We start from the raw sequence: 21,617 nt of genomic DNA, 5'->3' as shown, positions 1-21,617 counted from the left end.
TAACCCATTTATATTGTTTTCCTTTAAGGTTTTATATAATAAATATTTACTATTTCCAAAGAAAAGCTGGGACGCTGTGTAGAATGTGAATCATAAGCATGGAATGATTTACAAATCTCACAAATCAATAATTTATTCACAACAGAACATAGAAAATATACCAAATGCTGCAAGAGAGACATTTTACAGTTTCATGAAAAATATCAGCTTATCTTGAATTCGATGGCAGCAGCACATCTTAAAAAAAAGACACGAGCAACAGAGCAAAAGTCTGGAGAAGCAAGTATTAAAAAGAAAGAAGCGCAGAAACAAGTCACAACTTATTGGTTTAACAATATCATGAATGGGTCATTCAGAAGTAAGATTTTGTCAGAAGAGGTTGCAGAGCGACAGGCTGACTGACAAAACAAACAGAAAATATGTGAATTAGAACAGCTTCATTTAGGAATTTGGCTGTATTAAAATACACTTAAATTTGACTATTTCTACAAAAAGATGGATCGGGTCGCCCAGGTCCATTTGAATATCGCTGAGTATTTACATTTAAGAGTGATGTGACCCCCCCCAACTGCATTTTCTGTGTGTGTTCAGTTGTTGACATACATTTTACACAACTTTTCTTTTTTTTTTTTTTTTTTTTAAGTGTCCTGTCAGTGTGCTTGATATCTTTCACTTTTATGACATTTTCTTTCCTTTTGTAAATTCCAAAACTCAGTGATTAAGTAAAATCTTAATGAATATTAAACTTTATATAACATAGCCTCATAGTGAAACAACAGGATAAGACCAGAGTAGAATTAGGTATCTGATGTTCTTTTTGTCAAATGTTTTGTTTCAACTGCTGTATTCAGATCTCAGCAAACCCACATTACAACTTAAAATAAGTGCAGGTGGATCCTTGCTGTAGCACGATTGTCTTTATCTCAGTTCTTACAAATTCCCATCATTACCATCTTTTCTTGACCTCATGTCACAATATCCGAGGTAAATGGTTTGGAGGACCCAAATGTGGAGAGCAGCAGTCCAAAGGCAACGGATGATTATAATTCCTTCATCATAAAACAAACAGGAAAAAAAAAACTTAGAACACGAAAGACTAAGTGATAAACACCTGACGGGAGGGGAGGGGAAAAAATCAAGAGCAGTGAGGAACCAGAAAACAGAGATGAATAAACAGCAGTACGGATGTGACAAGGAGTGAGTGTCACAAAGGAGTATATATACTGAGGGGAAACAATGAGGAAGTGGCTGCAGCTGTGTCTGATTGAGTGAAAACGGGTGTGAAAGTGGAGATGACGCCCAAACAGGGGAACTGAGGATACTAGGGGTGATGACCACAACAAGAATCTACAACAAAGTATAAAGGTCAACTAAGAACACAGAACCGCAAGAATAAGAAATGATTACACCAGAGATAAGACAAGGAAAAATCAAAATACAAAAATAATGAATCATGAAAACCGTGGATTATGACACCTCATGATGTTTTAAAATGAAAAAAAGAATATAGGATGTATTTTTTCATACCTTATTCCAAATCTCTTCTCCTTAATCTTGGCAGTTGGTGACCAGTGTATACGATGTATTACGTCCACTTTCTGTTCCATCAGTTGGATGCTTTCCCATAATTTGTGGCCTGCTGTTTCACTTAACATGACCTGTAACCCGTGTCTGTTGAAACTCTAAACCAGTCCAAACCCATTTGGGAACAAAAAACAATAACATTTTTGCATCCGCATTTGGACTCTACCCCTCTTCTTAGATGTTTTGAATGGATACTCATTTGTATTGCAGTCAAATTAATTATTTTGAGAACTTCTTTCAGCCCTTTTTATCAAACATTCTTCTCACTGTTCATTTGAAGTCTCATCCATGCTTCAACATGCAGCTACTTAGGGGCTCATTTATATTAATCTGTTCATCCAATATTTGACATGTGGGCCTGAAGCCTGAGAGAAATATGGTGGTGGCTTTTTCCACTAGGAGGCCTGAACATGTGAGCAGCTGAAAGATACTTTTCATCCCCATTATTGGAGCTGACATTGGGGTCTCAACCCCACAAAAAAAGCTTTTTAAAACCCACTTTGACATTAACTGGGACATTTCTACTGTAAAAACACAGAGAGTGGCAGAACACAGAATTATTCAAAGCATCTTGTATTGAGCGGTTGAGGTGTTTGCATCTTTGCTTAACTACTGTTAAAAAAAGTGCATTCAAAGGTGCAGAGACGTTGGCTGTGTTCAGAAACGGAGTTTTTACTAGCTGCAATCAATTCGTTTGAACACTAGGGGGAGACAAACTCCACTGAGGCCGAGAAGCGCTGGAGGGAGCTGTCTTTTCAGCACCACAGCCTCACACTCCTCTCTGTGCTAATACAGCACATAATTACACAGGAGTCTGTCATTTAAAGATGTATCATAATCTAAAGCTGACATCAGATAGTCAAACCCCTCAACGTGATTAAACCCAACCTTGGGCTTGAACTACTGGAGTCTGTCCAGCGTCGTCCATCCTCGCTGCTGACTGTCATTCATGGAGAATCGTCCATTCAGAGCAGGGATGTCTGCTTTTAAAGCTGTAAGCTGTAAACATTTTTTAAAAATCCCAGATTTTCAAGACGAGAACGAGCTAAAAGAACGTAAGTGAAGTCGGATATTCAGTGGAACTATTTCAGGGAGGAGTGCAGGGGAGACTGGAGAGGCTGCAACAATTGGATCAGTCAATAATAACGAGCCATAAATGTATAAATCTCACCCTGTGCACAGAAGTGCAATTTAGTAATCCAACATTTAAGAAAAGAGAGCAAGGCACAGTCCACCATCGCAACACCCTCCTCGTTCCGCCCCCTCCACCACTGAGAAACGGAATTTAAAAATCTTTAATATCTTTCCAGCAACAAACCTCCATTACTGCAGCGCCGAGCACACACACACTTACACACACACATAGTCACACATACACTGCGGGGCCTTTAAACGCCGCCAGAGACGAGGAGGAGGAAGAAGAAAACTAAGCCGTAGAACTAAGAGCAGCTTCTTTACACTCACATCACTCAGCATCCGTGTAAAGGCAGAGGAAGGCTGGAGTGGACGTATGCATGTACGGCTCCACTCACTCTGAAATCGTGACAACACCAGCGCTGTCTGTGGATCTGTGCGACTCGCTCTCCTGATTGTGTAATAAAGATTTTTTTTTCTTCCTGCAAAGCTGCTAAACCTGCATCCGAGAGCGCAGGGAGAGGAAGGAGCAGAGGAAGCGGAGGAGGAGGGGAAAACAGGGGCATTGCATCTTTCATCTGATTTCATTTTTCTTCCTATTACATGGCGCAAGGGCTAATTTACAAACGGGACCGTCCTGGGTGTGATACTGCCTCGGTGAATTTGGATACAGCGGCAGCGGCGGCGGCGGCAGCATCAGCACCATCCTCCTCCTCCAGCCCCCGAAGAAGAATCCTCGGCTCCGAAGGCGCCCACACCGACTCCTCGTCCTGCTCCTGCCGGCTCTATGTCGAGTGATGGTCGGCTTGCCTTGCTGGATGCTCCCCGCTCTCTCCGGATCGTCGACCGAATCTCCTCTCACCGCAGACCCCCATTTTCGGCGGAAACCTTCCCAGAGCTATAGGGCTACATATGGAAACTGGGGATCAAAATTTTAGGAAAAAGGAAAATCTAAGCTGTTGATTTGATTTTCTGCATTCTTTTAAGCGGGTTCTGTCTCTTTTTTTTGAGCGAGAGAGAGAATTTTTTTTCACCTGCTAATTAATTAATTTAATCGTTGAGCCTTTATTTCCCCATTCCACCAGGTTGATTTGTGAGAAACCAGCGTTAAGATTTTCTTTTAACCTCACAGTAGGCTTATAAAACACCCAGAGAATAGGTTTTACTTCCTCGCCGCAGGACTTGAATCGGTCCATTTGTTTACTCTCTTCTGTTAAGATGATAGATTTCCCTGCTGTATTTCGTTTTCCTCTCCAATTTACAGTCTACAGGCTTTTCCCCTTTTTAACTAATGAAACCTTCTAGAATAATAACAGCCTAATAATACTAGTTGTTAGAATAGCCTTGGATATAGCTATACTCCTGGATTCTAGTAAAAAAGTAAACGCGGTGTAACCTCTGATTAAAGTAACTAGACATATTGAACTGTAAGCCTGCCATTACTCTAACATCGCTACCCCTCAGCCCCCTCTTTGCTCTATCTGAGCTCATGTAAATTCAGCTCTGTGTATGACCCTAACCTTTAACAAACAGGTTGTTTTAAAGAGTGAATCCCACGTCCATTTTAAGGCTCAGCCCAGCCTCTTCAGGCTTGAACTGATCCTTGATAGCTCAGTGTTTTATTCACATTAGTAGCTTTCCTTGCTGCAAGTGGCTGTAGTGTGGGCTACATCTGCAGCTACAGGCCTGCTGAGGTGCTGCTATCCTCTGCATCCCTGATTTATTTTCATTTTTTGTTTCCTTTTGGTGGAAAAGTAAAAGCAAACAAAGAGGAGAGACATTCCTGTCTCTGCCTCTTCCCGCTCCAAAAACTGCCTTTCATCCCCAGTTTTTCTCTTGTTGTGGTCCTCACCCAAACGCAACCATAAGGTTCCTACCGCATCCTCCTTCTCCTTCTTCCCTCTCCTTCCGCTCGAGTATATCCCGTTTTTTCGGTTTGGTTTGGTCCCGCAAATTTTCAAATATTTACTTCCTGTACATCAAGAGGAAAGGGGGTCCCCCTTTCATGGAATGCGGAAACATGGGTCTGTTCGACCGCGGAGTCCAGATGCTGCTGACCACGGTGGGCGCCTTCGCGGCCTTCAGCCTCATGACCATCGCGGTCGGCACGGACTACTGGCTGTACTCCCGCGGCGTCTGCAGGAGCAAGTCCATGAGCGAGAACGAGACCAGCAAGAAGAACGAGGAGGTGATGACCCACTCGGGCCTGTGGAGGACGTGCTGCTTGGAAGGTAAGAGGAGCTCAAACTGCTCAAACTTTCCCAACATGGTTTCGTTTGAAGCTGACAGGCGTCAGAATTACTTCAAAACACGTGTTGATGGACCAACACTTGTGTACTTTTCAAGTCCATGCTTCCATGTAAATGAAATACTGAAAACTAGCGTTTTAAGTAAAAAGAGTAGGTGTTATATGAAGTGGTTCGTCATATCTGCTCTGACTGATACTTTTCAAGTTTAGTTAGCTGGTGTTGTCCTTCAGGTGTCTGTTTTGGACCCCCATCAAAGGACTCAAAACTTTTGAGAGCTTTTCTCTTCCTTTAATGAAATAATCTAAATCTAAATCTTTGAGATGGTCCCCAAGTTAAGTTTTACATTTACCAAACTCACCAGAAGAAAATGTTTAAGCCAAATATTCATTATATTTTACTGCTCTCTCATCTAATCTTTTCTTTTGTTCAATACTTATCTTACTCTTTTGAGCCTTTAGTGAATTAATGAAGAAAGAACCATCATGTCTGGTTGATATGATGCATGCAACTTGTGATGAGGTTGAAGCAGGAAGACTGCTTCATTTCAAGGACTCACAATGCCAGCAAAAATTAGATGTAGATAAACAAGAATAAACTTTGTGTACAAATTCTGACTTAAGTTGTCGTCTCGTTCGTCAAAGTCAAATCTAACAGACCAGAAGCTTCTGAAGCTCATCGGAAAGAAGAAAAGTTCTACTTCTTCAAACAGCTTAGATGAAGTCTTCTAAGTTTTGTCACATCTTCTTTATTTTCTTTAATAAACAGTACATGGTTGTACTTCTTCAAAGCTCTAATGACACAATTTGACAAAGAAAATACTTTTTATTTTATTTATTTTTTATTTTTTCACAAGACAAATAAACAAACAAAAACAGGCAAAACAAAGAGAAGACTGACTACGCTTAAAACCTGATTAAGTTAATTTTAGATGTTTAGAAGGTGTGAAGGAGTCTGGTTGCATAAACGTCCCCCACACCAATCCGGAGGAGTTTGTTTAGTCAGACATTTGAATTTCAATAGTAAAACTTTAACACATACAAACGCTATTGTGGGGGGGGACTGTTATCATATATGAACCTGATATATTGACTATCTCTAACCAAGGGAAGCTGCAGGTGATCAGTACCTTTAAAGGGAATGTGACTCCACGCCAGCAGGTTGGACAGTGTGTGAAAACCCAAAAGTTAAGACAAGGTAGAAGTGCAGTTGTCTGCCAGCCACCTTGACCCGCCTGCCAACCCTGAAGGTGGCAGCGCTGTGACCTCTGACCTGTCTGTGCTCTGTACTCTCTGAGATGCCAAACAGCCTTACGTCCTGAGCCTAGGTTTCTAAACGACCTCTGGTGTCGTCCCTGTCAGACGCTGGCAGTGTGTTTCCTGTCATGCCCCAGTGGAGGCATTGGGTGCTGATTTAGAAGGAGGCGCTGTAACCTTGCGAGGGCGCAGAGCGTTGCAAATCTGCTCGCCGTCTTAGCCACGATCCTGAAAGGCTGCAGTGTCTGACTTTATGCTGCCGAGGCTCCTGTGATAAGCAGGATCGCTCTCTCTGTTCAAAGCTTGATAACTGACTTTAAATAGAAAATTTAACATAGCTTTTAACAATATTTCTCTAATAACTATGATTTAAAAATTTAAAAAAAGACTTTGGAAAGCTCTAATCTGTATATCGCCTCGTTGTTTAGCTGTGGGGTCCAATCACAGTCAGGCTGTTTTCAGACAATAAGCTTTTTTAAAAAAAAACTTTTTTGCTGGTAACTATCAGTAAATCACGGGCTTTGTGCAGTTACCTTGCAAGGCATCCTGACTTTGATTAAATTTCACTGGCCTCCGAACTATCTATTCTTTTTTTTTTTTTACTTGTGCACAAAAGCTCAGACCAAACAGAGTCTCATACTGGACTGCCACAGCTGGGTTTTAATGTGATGACTTTAGACAACCACAACTCCTATTCACTGACTGTTGATTGGTTCCTTTGTGCTGGTGATACACAGACGCCTCATCCAGTATATTTTTTGAAGTGCCTACCCAACTGACTTCCATAAGGGACCTCTAAAGTGGCTCTGTTGACCAAAGCATCTGCTGCTTTAGGATTTTAGCACACCGTTCCCCGGAGGATTGGGATTGATTAATAGAAATGCAACTGATCGAAAGCATTTTCGTCCCCTGCACCAAAATATTGAGGTTGTACATGTCCACCTATGACAGAGTGCTATAGAGATGAGTCAGGATATGTGAAACTTCAGTGTCTTAGAGCTACAAAGTCATATACGGAGGAGTCGTGGGGTGGGGGATGAATGGGCTGACAAAACACTGAACTTAAAGACTGATGAATATTTTCTGTTTCAAGCTGATAGTCGGCATGTTTTTTTCACCATGATTATATTTATTGTTGTAATCATGGCAATGAAGGTCTTTTAACCTTAACAAACTACTTTGAACGGAAATCATGATATTGTTTTTTAACAGTTTGTGGCATATTTCCTGCTTATAGGTCCTGTGACAGGATGGGGAAAAAACAATCTACTGTAGGACATGCTGCTACAGTACCAAGAATTGGCTTTAAATGCTTTCACTCAGTTCCTATCCCCTATGGATAATCAATAGTTCCCTCAGTAGTGAGCAGCAAGTTGATGAATGAAGTCCTCGGCTGACATTATCACTGCCAGCTGTTGATGTAAAATGATTTACAAATGCCAAAATGATGCAATGATTAGGCTTGTTGGCAGTAGTTGAAAGTAGTACATATTTGTGAGGGCATGCTAAAGTAGATGCATACTGAAATGGTGGATGGTGTTTTCAACAAAAAGAATATTGTCTCTGTGAATGAGAAGTAACTTATAGGATGATTTGAATTTCTTTTAAATTCAGTCAAATGTATCACTTTATCAGATACAAATGTTCAAAGTAGGCAAAGAGAAAAAAAATCACATCAGCACCTGTAACAGAACAGCTTTATTAGCAGTCTGATCACAGCAGTTACACCTCAGCTGTACCTGAGAAGCTGCTCAGGTGCCAACAACAGAAAAGTGTGACTTCACCTGGCAGGCTTCAAATGAGTGTGTTTCTGGGAAAATAGCTCAGTCACCCCTCCCTGATGGATAAGAGAATAACACTGAATGCTGATCGAGTGCTGCAGCTATTACAGGGGGAAAAAAACCCTCCCTGATGGATAAAAGAACAACACTAGATGTTGTAATAACTGCAGCACTCGATCAGAATTCAGTGTTGTTCTCTTATCCATCAGGGAGGGGTGACTGAGCTCTTTTACATAGGATTAATCACAGCTGGGGTGTAATTGTGACAGTGACTGGCTCTTATCCTTGCCAGGCCGTTATTTAATTGGCAAACAAAACAGGACAGAGTCAAGATGACATCAAAACACTTCACACTTTCAGCTTGGTGTGTTTATGTGCTGCTTTTGTATCAGTACAATGAACCTCTCCCTTTGAATCGAGGATCCAAATGGCAGGAAATAAACCCAGATTTGTCATTTGTGATTCATGAATGATCCTCAGCCCAGAGGAGGCAAGGGAGTGGAAAAACGGGGGCACTGCATTTACTTACCGGGGTCAGATTCATTTAAATTCTCATTCAAATGACTTCCTGCTCAGGAAATTGGGTCTTAAGAAGCGAGTACATTTAATTATAGGTAGTTTGAACATTTTAAACCACAAATTGAAAAAAGTACAGAGGAGCGGATGCAGCTGGAGTAAAGCAGTGATAAGCAAGCTGCTTTGCTGCAAACCCTGCCTTGTTTCAGCTCATAGAGAGTCATATCAAGTTTAACATTTCAGATGTTAATTAGGCTCCAGTTTGCAGCTCAGTCCTATTAATTCCAAGTGCTAGGATGACTAGTATTCATCTCTCCCCCGGCTCTTCTTAAATTAACTCTTTCTGGTCATCAGGCTGCAGATTAAGGCTGCAAACGGATGAAACGGTCGTTCAGCACTGAGAACAGACTGTGTGTTTGACAGTGCAGGCCCACACATCCTGCTCGCAGAGTGGACACAGGTGGGCGATGCTTTGTGTTTGTGTAACCAGCTACCAGAGCGGAGAACCTGTGAAACAGCAAAATAGGAATACCCACACTTGATGCTTCAACACTGTGACCTTCACTTCATTCACTGCATTTCAGAGCAACAAACTAATCTCACCTCTGTGTAACTACACAGTTTTCGTGTTATTCCTTACAGTGTAAACCACAGGTATACTGTAGAGTTAGTCATATAATATATTCATGGTTTGTCATATAATTAATACATGATATACATTCACTTTTGATCTCACCTCTGGAAATCTGCCAACTCTAAGTTTAGATAAAACATAATTTTGGAAATAATCTTCCTAACAAACATAGACAGAAAAGCCAGCAATCACACCCCACCAGCCACATAACCTCTTTGTAAGAGGTGTTAATAAAAGTGAGCTTTTCAGAAATACAAACTTATTTTCACATCTCACTGTTCAGAGATCTTATTTAAGTTTTCTCAACAGTCTAAAATGCAGATGCACTTTTAGTGGCATAGCAAAAAAAACATCAGTGTTTTGCCACTTAAATGAGCATCAAACATCAAATAAGTTACTTAATTTGCTTTAATAGTTACAAAATACATTTAGTCTTTTAGTAATATTAACTTTATCAAACAGTCATACAGACACAAAGGAGAAGGGTACATTGGCATGAATCACTCAGAAAAAAGCTCTGAGGGACCATTTGTCCCAAGATTCCTGATTGGCTACAACAATATTAGATGATTTTTATAGGAGCCCATAAGGAGACCATTTAAACAGGAGCAATGTCATAACTATCCGCCACATTACTGCTCAATTATCTATTATGTCCTCTTACAAGCTGCAATGATTTGTAACATTAGTTTAATTATTATTTTTTAACCAAGAGCGGGTTCTTTATTTTGTGTCACTTAAGGCTGCCGATCAGATTTAAACTCACATTCGAAGATGGCCTTAGACAATTAGAATTTACTTATCTTTTCTTTTTTAAATGTGAGCTATCCATAGACTGAACTATTACAATGAAGAAAGTAAATGTGGGCTTGAGTGATCATATTTTGAGATCAGACACCCCTTTAAAAAGTCTGTTTTTGGGGTGTTTGGTCGAGATATTTGAAGATGGTATCTTGCTTTCTGTGAAAATCGAATATTTTACTGCATTTTGTGAACTATTCCTCCTGAAAAAATCCAGTAGAATAATTAGCTATGAAAATAATCATTAATTATGGCCCTTGATCACATAATGTGGTCATGTTTTGAGCGGCTTTGCTGCACAAGCTTACATCTTTATTTGCTCTGTGTGGGCTTTCCTCTTGGTATCATTTTTACAAACTTATCTTGAAGGTAGCTTTTACTATTTAAACACATAACGGTCCTCTGCTGCTCAGCCTTGGATCCTTGAACCGGTATTAAAACTTCAGAGACTCTGTTCCACAAGTACAGATGTGGCTGCACCCACAGTGGGTGCAGAGAGAGCTTCAGCTGATGAGGCATGAGCAGGGAACACAGTAAACATGTGTGCTGCGGATGAATTGGCCCACAGAGGCTGTCCCTCCTCCGTCCAATCTGAGATGCCACCACCATGCCCCCCCCAGGTGTGCTGCTCTGCTAAGCTGAGACATTCATCTTCATTACAGCCCCACCCTCAGGCTTCATCATTGAATAGGATGTGCTGGAGAGAAATGGTGGACTACTTGATGAAGGACGGGCCACAGAGGCATCTGATGTCTTTTATGAAGCAATGTTTCTATATTATATAATCATTAAAATAATTCAAATAATTTACAGATGCAAGTAATATATTTGGTCATGGCTGGTTGTCTACCAATCTATATGTTGCCTTCGGTTTTAGAGTTCTCTTAAGAGAGAAATGCAACTCAGGTGGATATATCTGCCTTTCTTTCCCATTCTGTGGTTTCTTTCATCTGTTACTTTTGTAGAGAGGGCACAGCTCTGAGATATTTTAGTGATTTTGCACCTAAATGTAATAACAAATGAAGAATGCTTGCCTGTTTGATGTCAATAACTCACTCATTAGATATCCTCTAAGTTTTAAGGCAGGTCTTTTCCCATTAGTTTCTTCTAAGAAAAAGAAATGCTGATTTAGAAAACGAACCCTCCTCGGCTAAACGAAATGGCTATGACTTCATTATGGCCTCAAATAGCTACTGTTGATCACCACACATCCCAGTTCGTGCATCCTGCCTCATGATTTTATGTATAAGCATGTGGGAGCAACAATATAGTGTTCTCTCATGCATGAGAAAATACACGTGGGAGTATGTTGTGCGCATGTTTGAAGGGTGAGAAAGGCGGAATGAGATAAAAGCAGATAGCAGAGCAAAGCGGCAGAAAAGAGCAGGATTAGTCTCATAGTCCAATCAGATAAGGATTACCCAGCTGGAGCTCGCCCACCCAGGCTAATGTCCCAGCCCTAAAGTGGCATTACACTGTATTATGACACGGATCCACTGTACATCCAGCTCCACAGGCCGGATTACAGTTACTAGTTTAAGGCAACATGGATGGAAAACAAAGTCAAGGCTACTTGTTGGAGAAGAAACGGAGACTCGTCTCCTGTGTCAGTATCAGTCCTCAGGGCTGCCTCTTCCTTCATCTGATAACAGCCTGAGTAAAGTGACTGAGCTCCATTACACTGCACTGTCACTTTGCCCTGCAGCCCGCGATGGATGGGATTCATTTTGCCCTCATCTGCCTCCACTGGGGCTCAACTGAGACTGCACACAGTCGCTGCCGAACATGACTGCTTTATTGCTCTCCACTTTGCCCCCTCTATTGCCCACTAAGGCCAAATTACAGACCAGCCATTACAGAATTAAGCACAAGCAAGAGACACTAAGATCAGTGCAGGACTCTGGCCTTTGGTCGTGTTGCTGGTGAAGCTGCCATTTGTTATCATTCTTTCAGCCACAGCAAACAGACTCAGGTATCAGTATAAAGTTCATTGATTTAATCTGAGAGCAGCTTCAAGTTTGTATTGTTGCCTATTAGACCCACGCAGTATGTTGTGTTACATCTATATTCATTCTAAAGTATGTCTCTTGTGTTTTAAATGTGTTTAAAATAATAAATAAAATATTGCACATTCTACACATTTGTGGTCATTGTTAAAAGGTAAATGTCCAACTTAACTAAGCAGTGGAAATAAAGAACATTTTCTGACTCAGCAAACATTAAACTTTTACAACTGATCTCCATAGACATGGCCAGTACTCTAATCCAGTGATATAAAACTATCACAATATGTCCAGCCGAAAATAATTCCTGGAGACTACTCTACATTTGTCTGTTTATTTAGAGCTTTATAGCAAGATGTACAGTATTCAGGAGCAGCACTGATGACAGGAACTGAGTGCAGATCAGAAATCTAATGACACATTATGGAGGCCCCTCCACCTCCCTCTCTGCTATGCTTCTGCTCTGCCTCCAAAGCCTCCAAATGTGAAATTAATGTTTGCCTCATATTACTTGCCACTGGATTGCTTGTTGCAACAAGCTAATATTTGCCCTTCGGAGAGGAGGGAAAGGAGCTACCTCAATAAATGCCATGCATCATCAATGATTATTTTCACCATTAACTTCTGTTACAGCCTCATACCTACTATTGAAATCCACAAATTGCGAAAAACACCATCATGTCTAGTTGATTCTAGTCCTACGCTGGCTTGTGATAAAGTATAACCGATACCTGAAACCAAGTAAAAGATACATCATTTTATAGTTTACCTGGTGGTGCTACACATCCATCATAACTTTACTGATTCTCGCTTCTGGTGAAGAAAGAAGAATCTGAATGCTGATAGGCTGTTGCAACAAATAATCAGCTTAATGTTTGCTAAAGACTTTTACCGTGTATTCGTGTCCACTTGTACTTCCTGATGCAACGCCCGTCCGCGTTCTTCCACTGTCTTTAGTTGTAATTGCAATGTGCATGCATTTCACTTTGAGTTTGGTCTAAATACACCATTACTGGTTGTTTTTCACGGATGCATTAAGAGCACTGTGTGGGATTGAATTATTAGATTCACATTTACAATCTTAATAAAAACATCAGTTTGAGTTCTCCATATTTCCCTCTGATCTGCTGATAAGAAACCTTTGTCTTTCTCAAAAGCTAAGATTGCTTATGTTAATCTAACAGTTGAGCTGCTGCTGCAGGCTGAATCTGAAGGTGTTTTGAAGGTTTGATTTCTTATTTGGAAAAAGGTAAAAGGATTTGGAAGGCATGAAGGCACATCAACTGTGCCTAAGACGAGACCAGTCAATAGTTTTACATCTCCCGTCATACTCAGAGGCCAACATTGACATGACAATGGAGGTTTAAAGTGCACAGTAGATATGACTCCTCGCTTGTATATTAGTAGTCCTGCCCTATAGCTTTATGAAGTGGTGTCTGGCTCTCTTGACAGTCTGAGATTAGAGGGACAGCAGAGGAGTGTGATGGCATGGTAATTGGTTTAGTGTATGATTTATGCTTCTGACGGCTTCGATCAATGGTAGAGGGTTGTAAACTTCGGTGGTGCTTTCTCATAAATGTCATAAATGACCCCCACCAAAGAATAAGGGTCTTGGCTGTATATAAGAATCACAAAAATGAAAAGCAAAGCTTTAATGATGGGGCATGCATCAAAGAAAAGATACTTACATTCTAGAAAACTGCCTGCTCCGAACTTTGACACCTTCTCATCATCCCAGCCAGCAGAGCAGGACTGCATGTGTGTGTATTTGTGCTGCTCCAGCCTTGATTTACTCGTGTTATTTTTAGCTGTAGTTGGTCCTGTTGGGTGGGGTCTATCTTTATCCTACATGACCAGAGAACAAATCAATACGAAACATACCCTGGGCCAATATTTGTATAAGCGTACAGTGTGGCACAACAACTCACCAGAGCATGATAGAAACTGCTGAATGCCTGCAGTATATGAACATGTTTTCATGTTATCATGCTTCTAGCTCAACTTAATTACATTAAAGAATGCAGCTTGGATACATGCAGCTGCAAATAAATATCTATGTTATTGATATACGGCTCATAGCTCTGAAAAGAATTTGAATGTTTTGATGCCAGGCAATTATGTGGCTGTTTGTTAAACAACATATTTCTTTATTAAATCTAAGGGTTAAAAAAAGGAAGTGACAAGCTTAAGCTTGGTATATTACTCTGTGAGGTGTATTCTAAGAGAAGTTAAACACATTTTAAAGGAGAAGATGTAAATAATGATAATTAAAATCCCAGTGAAGATTTAAGTAGCAAGCAGACAGGGTCAAGAGGTTGTGCTTATTTGCTTTCTCGAGGAGACTGTACAGTAAATATGAAGAGCTACATTGGTTTGGTTGAATACCTGCACTGAAATCTGATACTAAGAATGTGTAATGGTTAGGTCGGTCTATGTTAGCTACAAAATAGTTATGCTTGCGTCTGCTTTTTAAAATCACAACATGTTTGCATTTTACATTCCATAACACTGTCACACATGCTCGAAAATTGTAACATCATTACTTTTTCAAGGCTCTAAAAGCATCACGTCTTTTTTACTTGCATATTGTGGCATGCTTCTGTTTTGCGTTATGTAAAACTGTCACAAATGTTATATTGCACAACTGTTACATGTTCAAAAACAGTTATTGGAAGGGGAAGGGTCATGCACCACACTCTGTCACACAAAACAACCAAGTTTTAGTCCCATCTGACCTAGTATCGTCTAACTTTGACTTCACTGTCAGTTGGTTTAAAAGAATAAGATGAAAGGTTCGATTTAGGCTTAAACAGGATTTGCATCATGCTGCCAGAAAGCTGCCCTTTATAGAACATGCAATGAAAAACATTTCCATCTCGCTATTTTCTTTATTGTGACGATCCTTAGTTTTGAATGTGAGGACAAACTTACGACAGCTCTCTTGTGAGATTGTGATGAAGTGGGCAACCTCTGCACTGATCTCTGCTCTGGTCAGAGGGGGTTTTGCCTTTAAGCTGACAGAAGGGACCTCCACTGATTCGACAAACTGAATTCTGGAGAAGTTGGAGGTCAAACCAACATTAACTTGTGTTCCTTAAACCACCCTTAGAGTGTATACATTGTGTTCAGTGTCATGCTACTAAATGAGTGACTGCCAGAGAATATAGATGCCACAAAGGGGTGTACATGGTCTAAAGGGAAAAATATGAGTTTCATTTATATTCTGTGATGAGGAAAATTAGCAAAAATATTCAGAAGTCATTTTCAATTTCCTTCCAAACAAATATCAAAGGCATTTGGGGATCAAGAGCATAATTAGTGAAAAAGCTCATCAGTTTCCAACACAGTCAAACCACAACACCTGTTCTGTATTTTCTCTCAGCAACTGTTTATCCAACACATACTGTCCCCTTGAAAATGTAAATTTTCCATGTTAAAGTGGCTTGAATAACCACTCGATTTTCAGTGCGTTTGCACTCTTGATTACATAGAATTGATCCCCTCACAATGAAAGTGTAATTATCAGCAGGCCAATCTCTGACTCCATCGCAGCAGAGCTCCTCTCCGTTCCACCTCGCCGGGCATATCCTTAAACTGTGGAAACATCCCAAAGAGACCCTGTGGTAAATGATAATTAACTGCAGATACAATCCATTCATTTTAAGGAGGTGCGATTCACTTTTTTTTCTGCAATGGCACAGAGAAAGCTCGGCAATCTGCCTTTTGATTAATTGGTGGTGTCCCTGGCGCAGTTCATTTGCAATCTATTACAGTGTATTTGCTTTGTGTCAGAATGCAGCCCAAACACACTGCATCATCTCAGAGTTGGGGTAAGGCACGAGGCAGAGTTAGGGTCTGTTTGGCGGCTTCACCACAGAGAGTTGGATGTGCCTGCTGATACGGATATTAATGTAATAACTATCACCATAACAGTAATGACTATGAAATGAATCTACAATATGTGGGCAGTTAGGATTCTACTTTAAAGCTGATTTGTACTTTCATGAGTCACGTTTAAAGGGACAGCTCACTAAAATCTCAAAAACTGACATATGGGCAGTTTTGGACGCCCCGCAATGGTTACCTCTGTGACAATTGTTGTCTGATTTGAATGGAATCAGACCCAATAAAACATAATTATTAGGACACTGATGTGGATACCAGAACATAATAATAATACAATAATAAAATATTTGCAACAGATGGATCACTGACCTATTACAACATTTACGGGATGTTGGTCTGACAAGATAAATATAACTTCTGTAATATTGTATTTTTCACTAGTTTTTGCCTTTTTCTGAATAAAGATCATTGATAACCTGAAAGAAAATCATCTGTAAGGATTCAAAATTTTGTCTTGTTATGACATTTTGATGTCACAATTTTTTTCTGTCAAATTACCTGCAGTAGATATGACTAGTGTCATGACCCATGACAGAGCAAGGTGAAAGGTTAAAGGTGGTGGACACAGGACGGAAAGGCAGCAAATTAAAACGCAAACATAATCTATCATAATCTATCATGACTTATTGATGTGAAGAAGAGAGAAAAACACTGCTGAGCAGGAACAACAGTGATTACACAGGAAAGCACTTAAATCCAACATGAGGAATAATGAGCAGGAACCGAAGGGGTGGTGACAACAATGAGCTAGCATTCGACAAATTATACCAAGGAGTATAATGAGGCGATGACAAACGCTGATGACAGATGACAAGGTGTGCAAGATGCTGAACCATGGATTCATCAATCAAATTCAGAACAGGAAGGAGAAAAACTATCTGGATTGCACAAGGAAGAAAAGACAGGAAACTAAGACTTAACCTAACCGGGAAACAGACATAAACTCAAGAAACCAAAGAACAAAATCCAAACCCAAACAACTCATTTTAAATAATTTCTCTAACTATTCTTTTTTCATCATGTAGTATGATGTAGTAAATTTAGGGCAATTGTCAAATTTTGTATGATCAGACAAGTCATGAACTGATCATTTCCTTTGAACTAACTAAAATCTAGGAATGTTGTAAATGTGATGTACTGTAATTCTAGATAGAGTTACTTTGATTTGTATAGTCAACACGTGAAGATTTTATTGATACCCTGGAATAAACAACTGCTGCGATGCTGTTCTCGATAAGCAAAAAAAAACAGACCAGAACTGAAAAGAGGGGACAGAGATGTTCCCACCTCTGCAAAGCCCTCTTAGCACCCAGTGGGAGAGCTGCTGACAGCTCTGTGATCATTGTGGAGGCCAAAAACAGCTCCAGACTAAGAGTCCCAGGCCTGGACTGAGGCGAGCGGGGGAGTGGAGGTTCCCGGGTCACCACTCAGAGCCGGGTGGAGGACAGAGGAGGGCGGCTGGAGGTAGTGCCAGCAGGGCAGAGTCAGAGTGTGACAGATGGAGAAGTGAACAAGGGGCTAATAAAGAGTAGGAAGGCAGCAGATAGCATGCTGTAGCGCTACAGTGATGTTAGAGATGAGAAAGGATGGAGGTTGTCTGATTAAAATGGACCACAATTGCATATATGTTACTGCATTTGAAAGGAAAATACAAGGCTTCTTTTGGGTTTGATATCAGACATCTTCAGCGTTTGATTGTCATATATGAATAATTTATTTTCTGTGCAATAATGCAAAGAAACCAGACTGTGTTGTACTTTCAGACAGACTGAACTGAAACAGTTGGACAGAGCGGCACAACAGGACAGAGACAGTAACAGGTTGTGTCTTGCTCTTATTGGCTTGTGACTTCATTCTGTAGCTCACTATGAACAAAATAATAATAATATCACAAAGACTGAATCTAATCATCCTAAGAAAAGATCCTGAAATCCAAAAATAAACAACCTTTGACTAAGGATCATGAACACGTAGGAGAATTCAGAAACACAACAACCGTGTCTTTTTTACCAGGCCAAAAAGGAATTTGAAAACCTGCATCAAGAAGCAGCTAAAAGTGACATTTTTACTTATGTAAATTAGTGAGTGAATAACTGGCACATATAACAATGACTCATTGAGCACTGACGTAACTGAACTTGTTCTAAAAATTCTCGAGGACAACTGTAACAAATTTCATGGAGTAGAAATAGAGCACAACAATGCTGCGTCCATTAAAAATCAGATTTCTACCAGGAAGCCTCTACTTGCTCTTGAATGAGCAACAAGCTGTGTTTTTGTTACATACTGCATGGCCTCAGTTCAGGCAACTCAAAGTTTCCATTAGGAAAATATAAACTGTAGAATAAAAAAGAAAATTGGAAACAAAAGCTCCCATTAAGTTGATTAAATACTCTAGTGGGCACAAAATGCAGTGAAATTTCACCTTGTGAGAGCTTAATAGAGTGCTATTTTGATGTCAAATCATAAAATAAATTTTTTTTATTTGTCAACATTGCTGAAGCTTTATAGTTAGATAATCTTGCTAATATCAACATACTCTAATGAATAAAGGATGACATCGACGTGCAGCATTATAACAATGAATAACTTTTAATTTGTCTGCTTTATACAATTTATAGTTTAATTTAATCTAATTTAAAGGAAATGGTACTGATCTACATTTTTTGTGACATTGATCAAAACATGTTATATTGTATGTACATCACCATAAAACATATTTCCATAAAACGTGTAGCATGCCTTAAACACAGAATGAGTGGCTCAGTTGCACGTTCAGTTCCCAAGCAGACTGAGCCTCAGGAGTCAGGTGCTAAAGTGGGTCATTTCAACAGCTTGCTAAAGTTTGTTAACTTTAAAGCATATAAATCTATTCTAGTAGAACTCCAAAGTAAGATTTGTAAATCAGCAGGATATGAGCACTTCTAATAATAATTCAGTGGTGAACTGCAGGGTCATTGTCTTCATGTCCTTTGGTGTCCATGTTCAAGCGTAACCCCCTTGGCACCACTCTGGCCTTTGTGATTCTGGGGACGTCAGAACCGCCTGTCAGTGTAACGCTGCTCAGATGGCCATGTTTACTGTGCTCCAGAGTGAATATTTACTGCAGTCGACAGGCCTGGCAGACCCCACTGTCACAGCAAATGGTGCTGTTGGGAAAACAAACAGTTGTAATGAGACTGTATCTGTCAATGAGACTGCTGAAAACCGCTTCAGCCCAAAACACTAGAGGATGCAAAGGGGAAGAAAAAGGCTAAAGGTTGTTCAGTTAGGGAGGTGCGCTCATTGATGAGGTTAATCCAAGAGCATTTCACCTTTGACATTTTGCTTTGACGTATTTTGGTGCATTTTGAATGGATGTTGAATGTATCTAATTGATTTAGATACTGTTTGTTCTATCACTCACATGTCCAGCCTGAGCAGCGTGATGAAGTGACTTGGGTGCTTAACCTGAAGGATGATGATTTAATAGGCTTCCTACAGGAAATGATGTAAACCCAGTGTCGGGGAAAGGCTGACACTCGATTATTCATGTCTGTGGCGGAGCGTACCCTGACTGTTAGACAAAGCCTCAGCCGAACTGCTGACGCCGCTGCTGATTTTTGCTGGGAAAGAAAAAAATGAAAGACAACGCCTCGCTAATCTACTGATCTGAGCGAATCGGGGAATTTGTCAAAATGAAGTTGCTGCTATTACATCCTGATGTGGGCGAGGATAAGGTGTTGCTAAGTCCACTGAGGAGGATGATGTAATTTCCAGTGGAGCATGCTGCTTCCCTCCACCCCCTTTCTGCCCTGTTTCTGTGTGTGTGTGTGTGTGTGTGTGTGTGTGTGTGTGTGTGTGTGTGTGAGAGAATGTGTGTGTAGGCATGTATGTGAGCGCTCACCTTCATGTCTCTGGATCTTTGAGAGCAGTGAGGAACAGGATGAATTTTTAATGAATAGCAGCGTGGCATCTCTTTGCTCTCTCAGATCGCTTTCCAGGACAGGGTGTCTCTCATGATCATAGCAGCATGCACACAGGCAGCGCGTGGCGAGAAAAAGTCACACACATTCACGCACAAACACACTTTCACCTGGAAATGACTGCAGATGTCATGCAGATGTTGAGTGCACACACATATTTTTCAACTTTCTTTTCTGCAGTGTTGGTCTGAGTGACACTGATGCTCGCAGCTGTGTGTCTGTAAGCGGTCTTGTATTGTGTGTGTGTGTCTCGCGCCATTACATCACCACCATGAGGACCTACACTGTGCCGGTCCTTTGGATGACTGCATGGACAAGTTGCAAAACTGAATCTTTTATTTCCCCACAGTGTCCCTCATACCACTCACTCCAGGGCAGCTCGGCCATAAAGTGATCCCAGAATGCTTTAGCGTTGAAGGCCGCACATCTGAAAACTGAAATAATATAGTCGAAAGGGGTCCATTTCCAAACCACATGAGTGAATTGATAACTGAATAAAATCTAATTGTATTTGTCTTTTATGGATTCATGTTGGTTTGAGTTTAATAAAGACAACAAAATGAGGAGAATTAGCTAATCGGCCTGGTTACATTAGGTAAAAAAGTGCACACACAGTGAAATGAAGGTTCCATGTTGGTCGTATGTGGTGAGAAAGAAAGATTACTAAGAAATTAAAAGAAGAAGCTGAACACAAGGGTGGATATCATTTGAAATCTTTGTAAATTTATATTAATATGAGACTTTTGGGAGTCCTATTCCACAGAGTGTTGACACGTTTTTGTGAAAATGTTTGTTGTGTTTTGAGGGTGGTCTGGTAGCTTTTTGAATTCAAGCACAAGGCATTTTGTGGCATCTCCCTCTCTCTTGGCCATGCTTAAGCTCTGACTTAGAAACCCTTCTCGACAGAGAGGGCTATCGTGTGCTCAGAGGCGAGTAACCATGGCAGCTGTAAAAGTAGCAGAGATTAACACTGGATGGAGACTCATCCTGGCACTGACTGGCTGTTTTCACTGTGGATTCTTGCAAATTGCTTTAGAACAGTTGGGAGGAGCCAGAGAAAGCAGATTTTTATCAGTGATGGTCTCCTTTTTTATTTTTTATCCTTTCTTTTTTTATTCAGGGACAGTGACAGTTTCAGGAAACATGACAAAAGTTTTTTTATTCAAGTTGTCACGCTCTATCATAACACTGCTACAGTTCGTTCAGGAAGTAAAGTGATTACCCACTAATCGGAAGGTCAGTGATTCGATCCCTGGTTTCCCTAGTGCACATGTCAAAGTGCCTTCAGGCGAGATACTAAACCCAACATTGCCTCTGATGTGTTCAGCAGAGTGTGTGTGTGGGGTAAAGATAGTCACTCAATATACAGTGTAATATAACCAAAAAAAACACTGTGAACATACATATGTGAAAAGATGAATGTGGCTTGTTGTTTAAACACTCGAGAGCACCATTTTAAACAGTTAACCTTTTATAAATGTCTTTAGGCTGCAAAATATTATTTCTGTCATCTATAATGACATATACAGCAGGGCGTGATAGTCAAAGTTTGGTTCAAATTGCAAATCCAACTTAAATCCAAACTGTGGTGCAAGCAGAACAGAACAGGAACAAACTAACGGGATGACGTACACTAAGTTGATCTGGCAGTGAACTGGAAAACATTTTTAAAGGGGGCCTACATGCTGGCATAGATAATCAGCTGATGAAACGCAGGTGCAGGGCTGTTAGGCATTTAACTCAGGTGGAGAGGCAGTAGGTAAAACTCAACCGAATACAAACAGAAAGTAG

At 40.4% G+C, this 21,617-nt stretch overlaps 1 protein-coding gene across 1 annotated transcript in view; it reads left to right on the top strand.

The window, feature by feature from the left end:
- Window positions 1-2,678: 2,678 nt before the first annotated feature.
- Window positions 2,679-21,617, top strand: part of cacng2a (calcium channel, voltage-dependent, gamma subunit 2a) — a 67,379-nt gene continuing 48,440 nt past the window's right edge. The window contains exon 1 of the mRNA XM_072368829.1: window positions 2,679-4,949. Within this exon, the coding sequence (XP_072224930.1) occupies window positions 4,724-4,949 (226 nt within the window). The 5' untranslated portion in view covers window positions 2,679-4,723. The remainder of the gene's footprint in view (window positions 4,950-21,617) is intronic.

This window comes from Leuresthes tenuis, unplaced genomic scaffold (genome assembly GCF_036924035.1).
Source record: "Leuresthes tenuis unplaced genomic scaffold, fLeuTen1.0.hap1 SCAF_17, whole genome shotgun sequence".
NCBI classification, from domain to species: domain Eukaryota; kingdom Metazoa; phylum Chordata; class Actinopteri; order Atheriniformes; family Atherinopsidae; genus Leuresthes; species Leuresthes tenuis.
The sequence above is the reverse complement of the archived record's forward strand: the minus strand, read 5'-3'. Positions and strand labels throughout refer to the sequence as shown.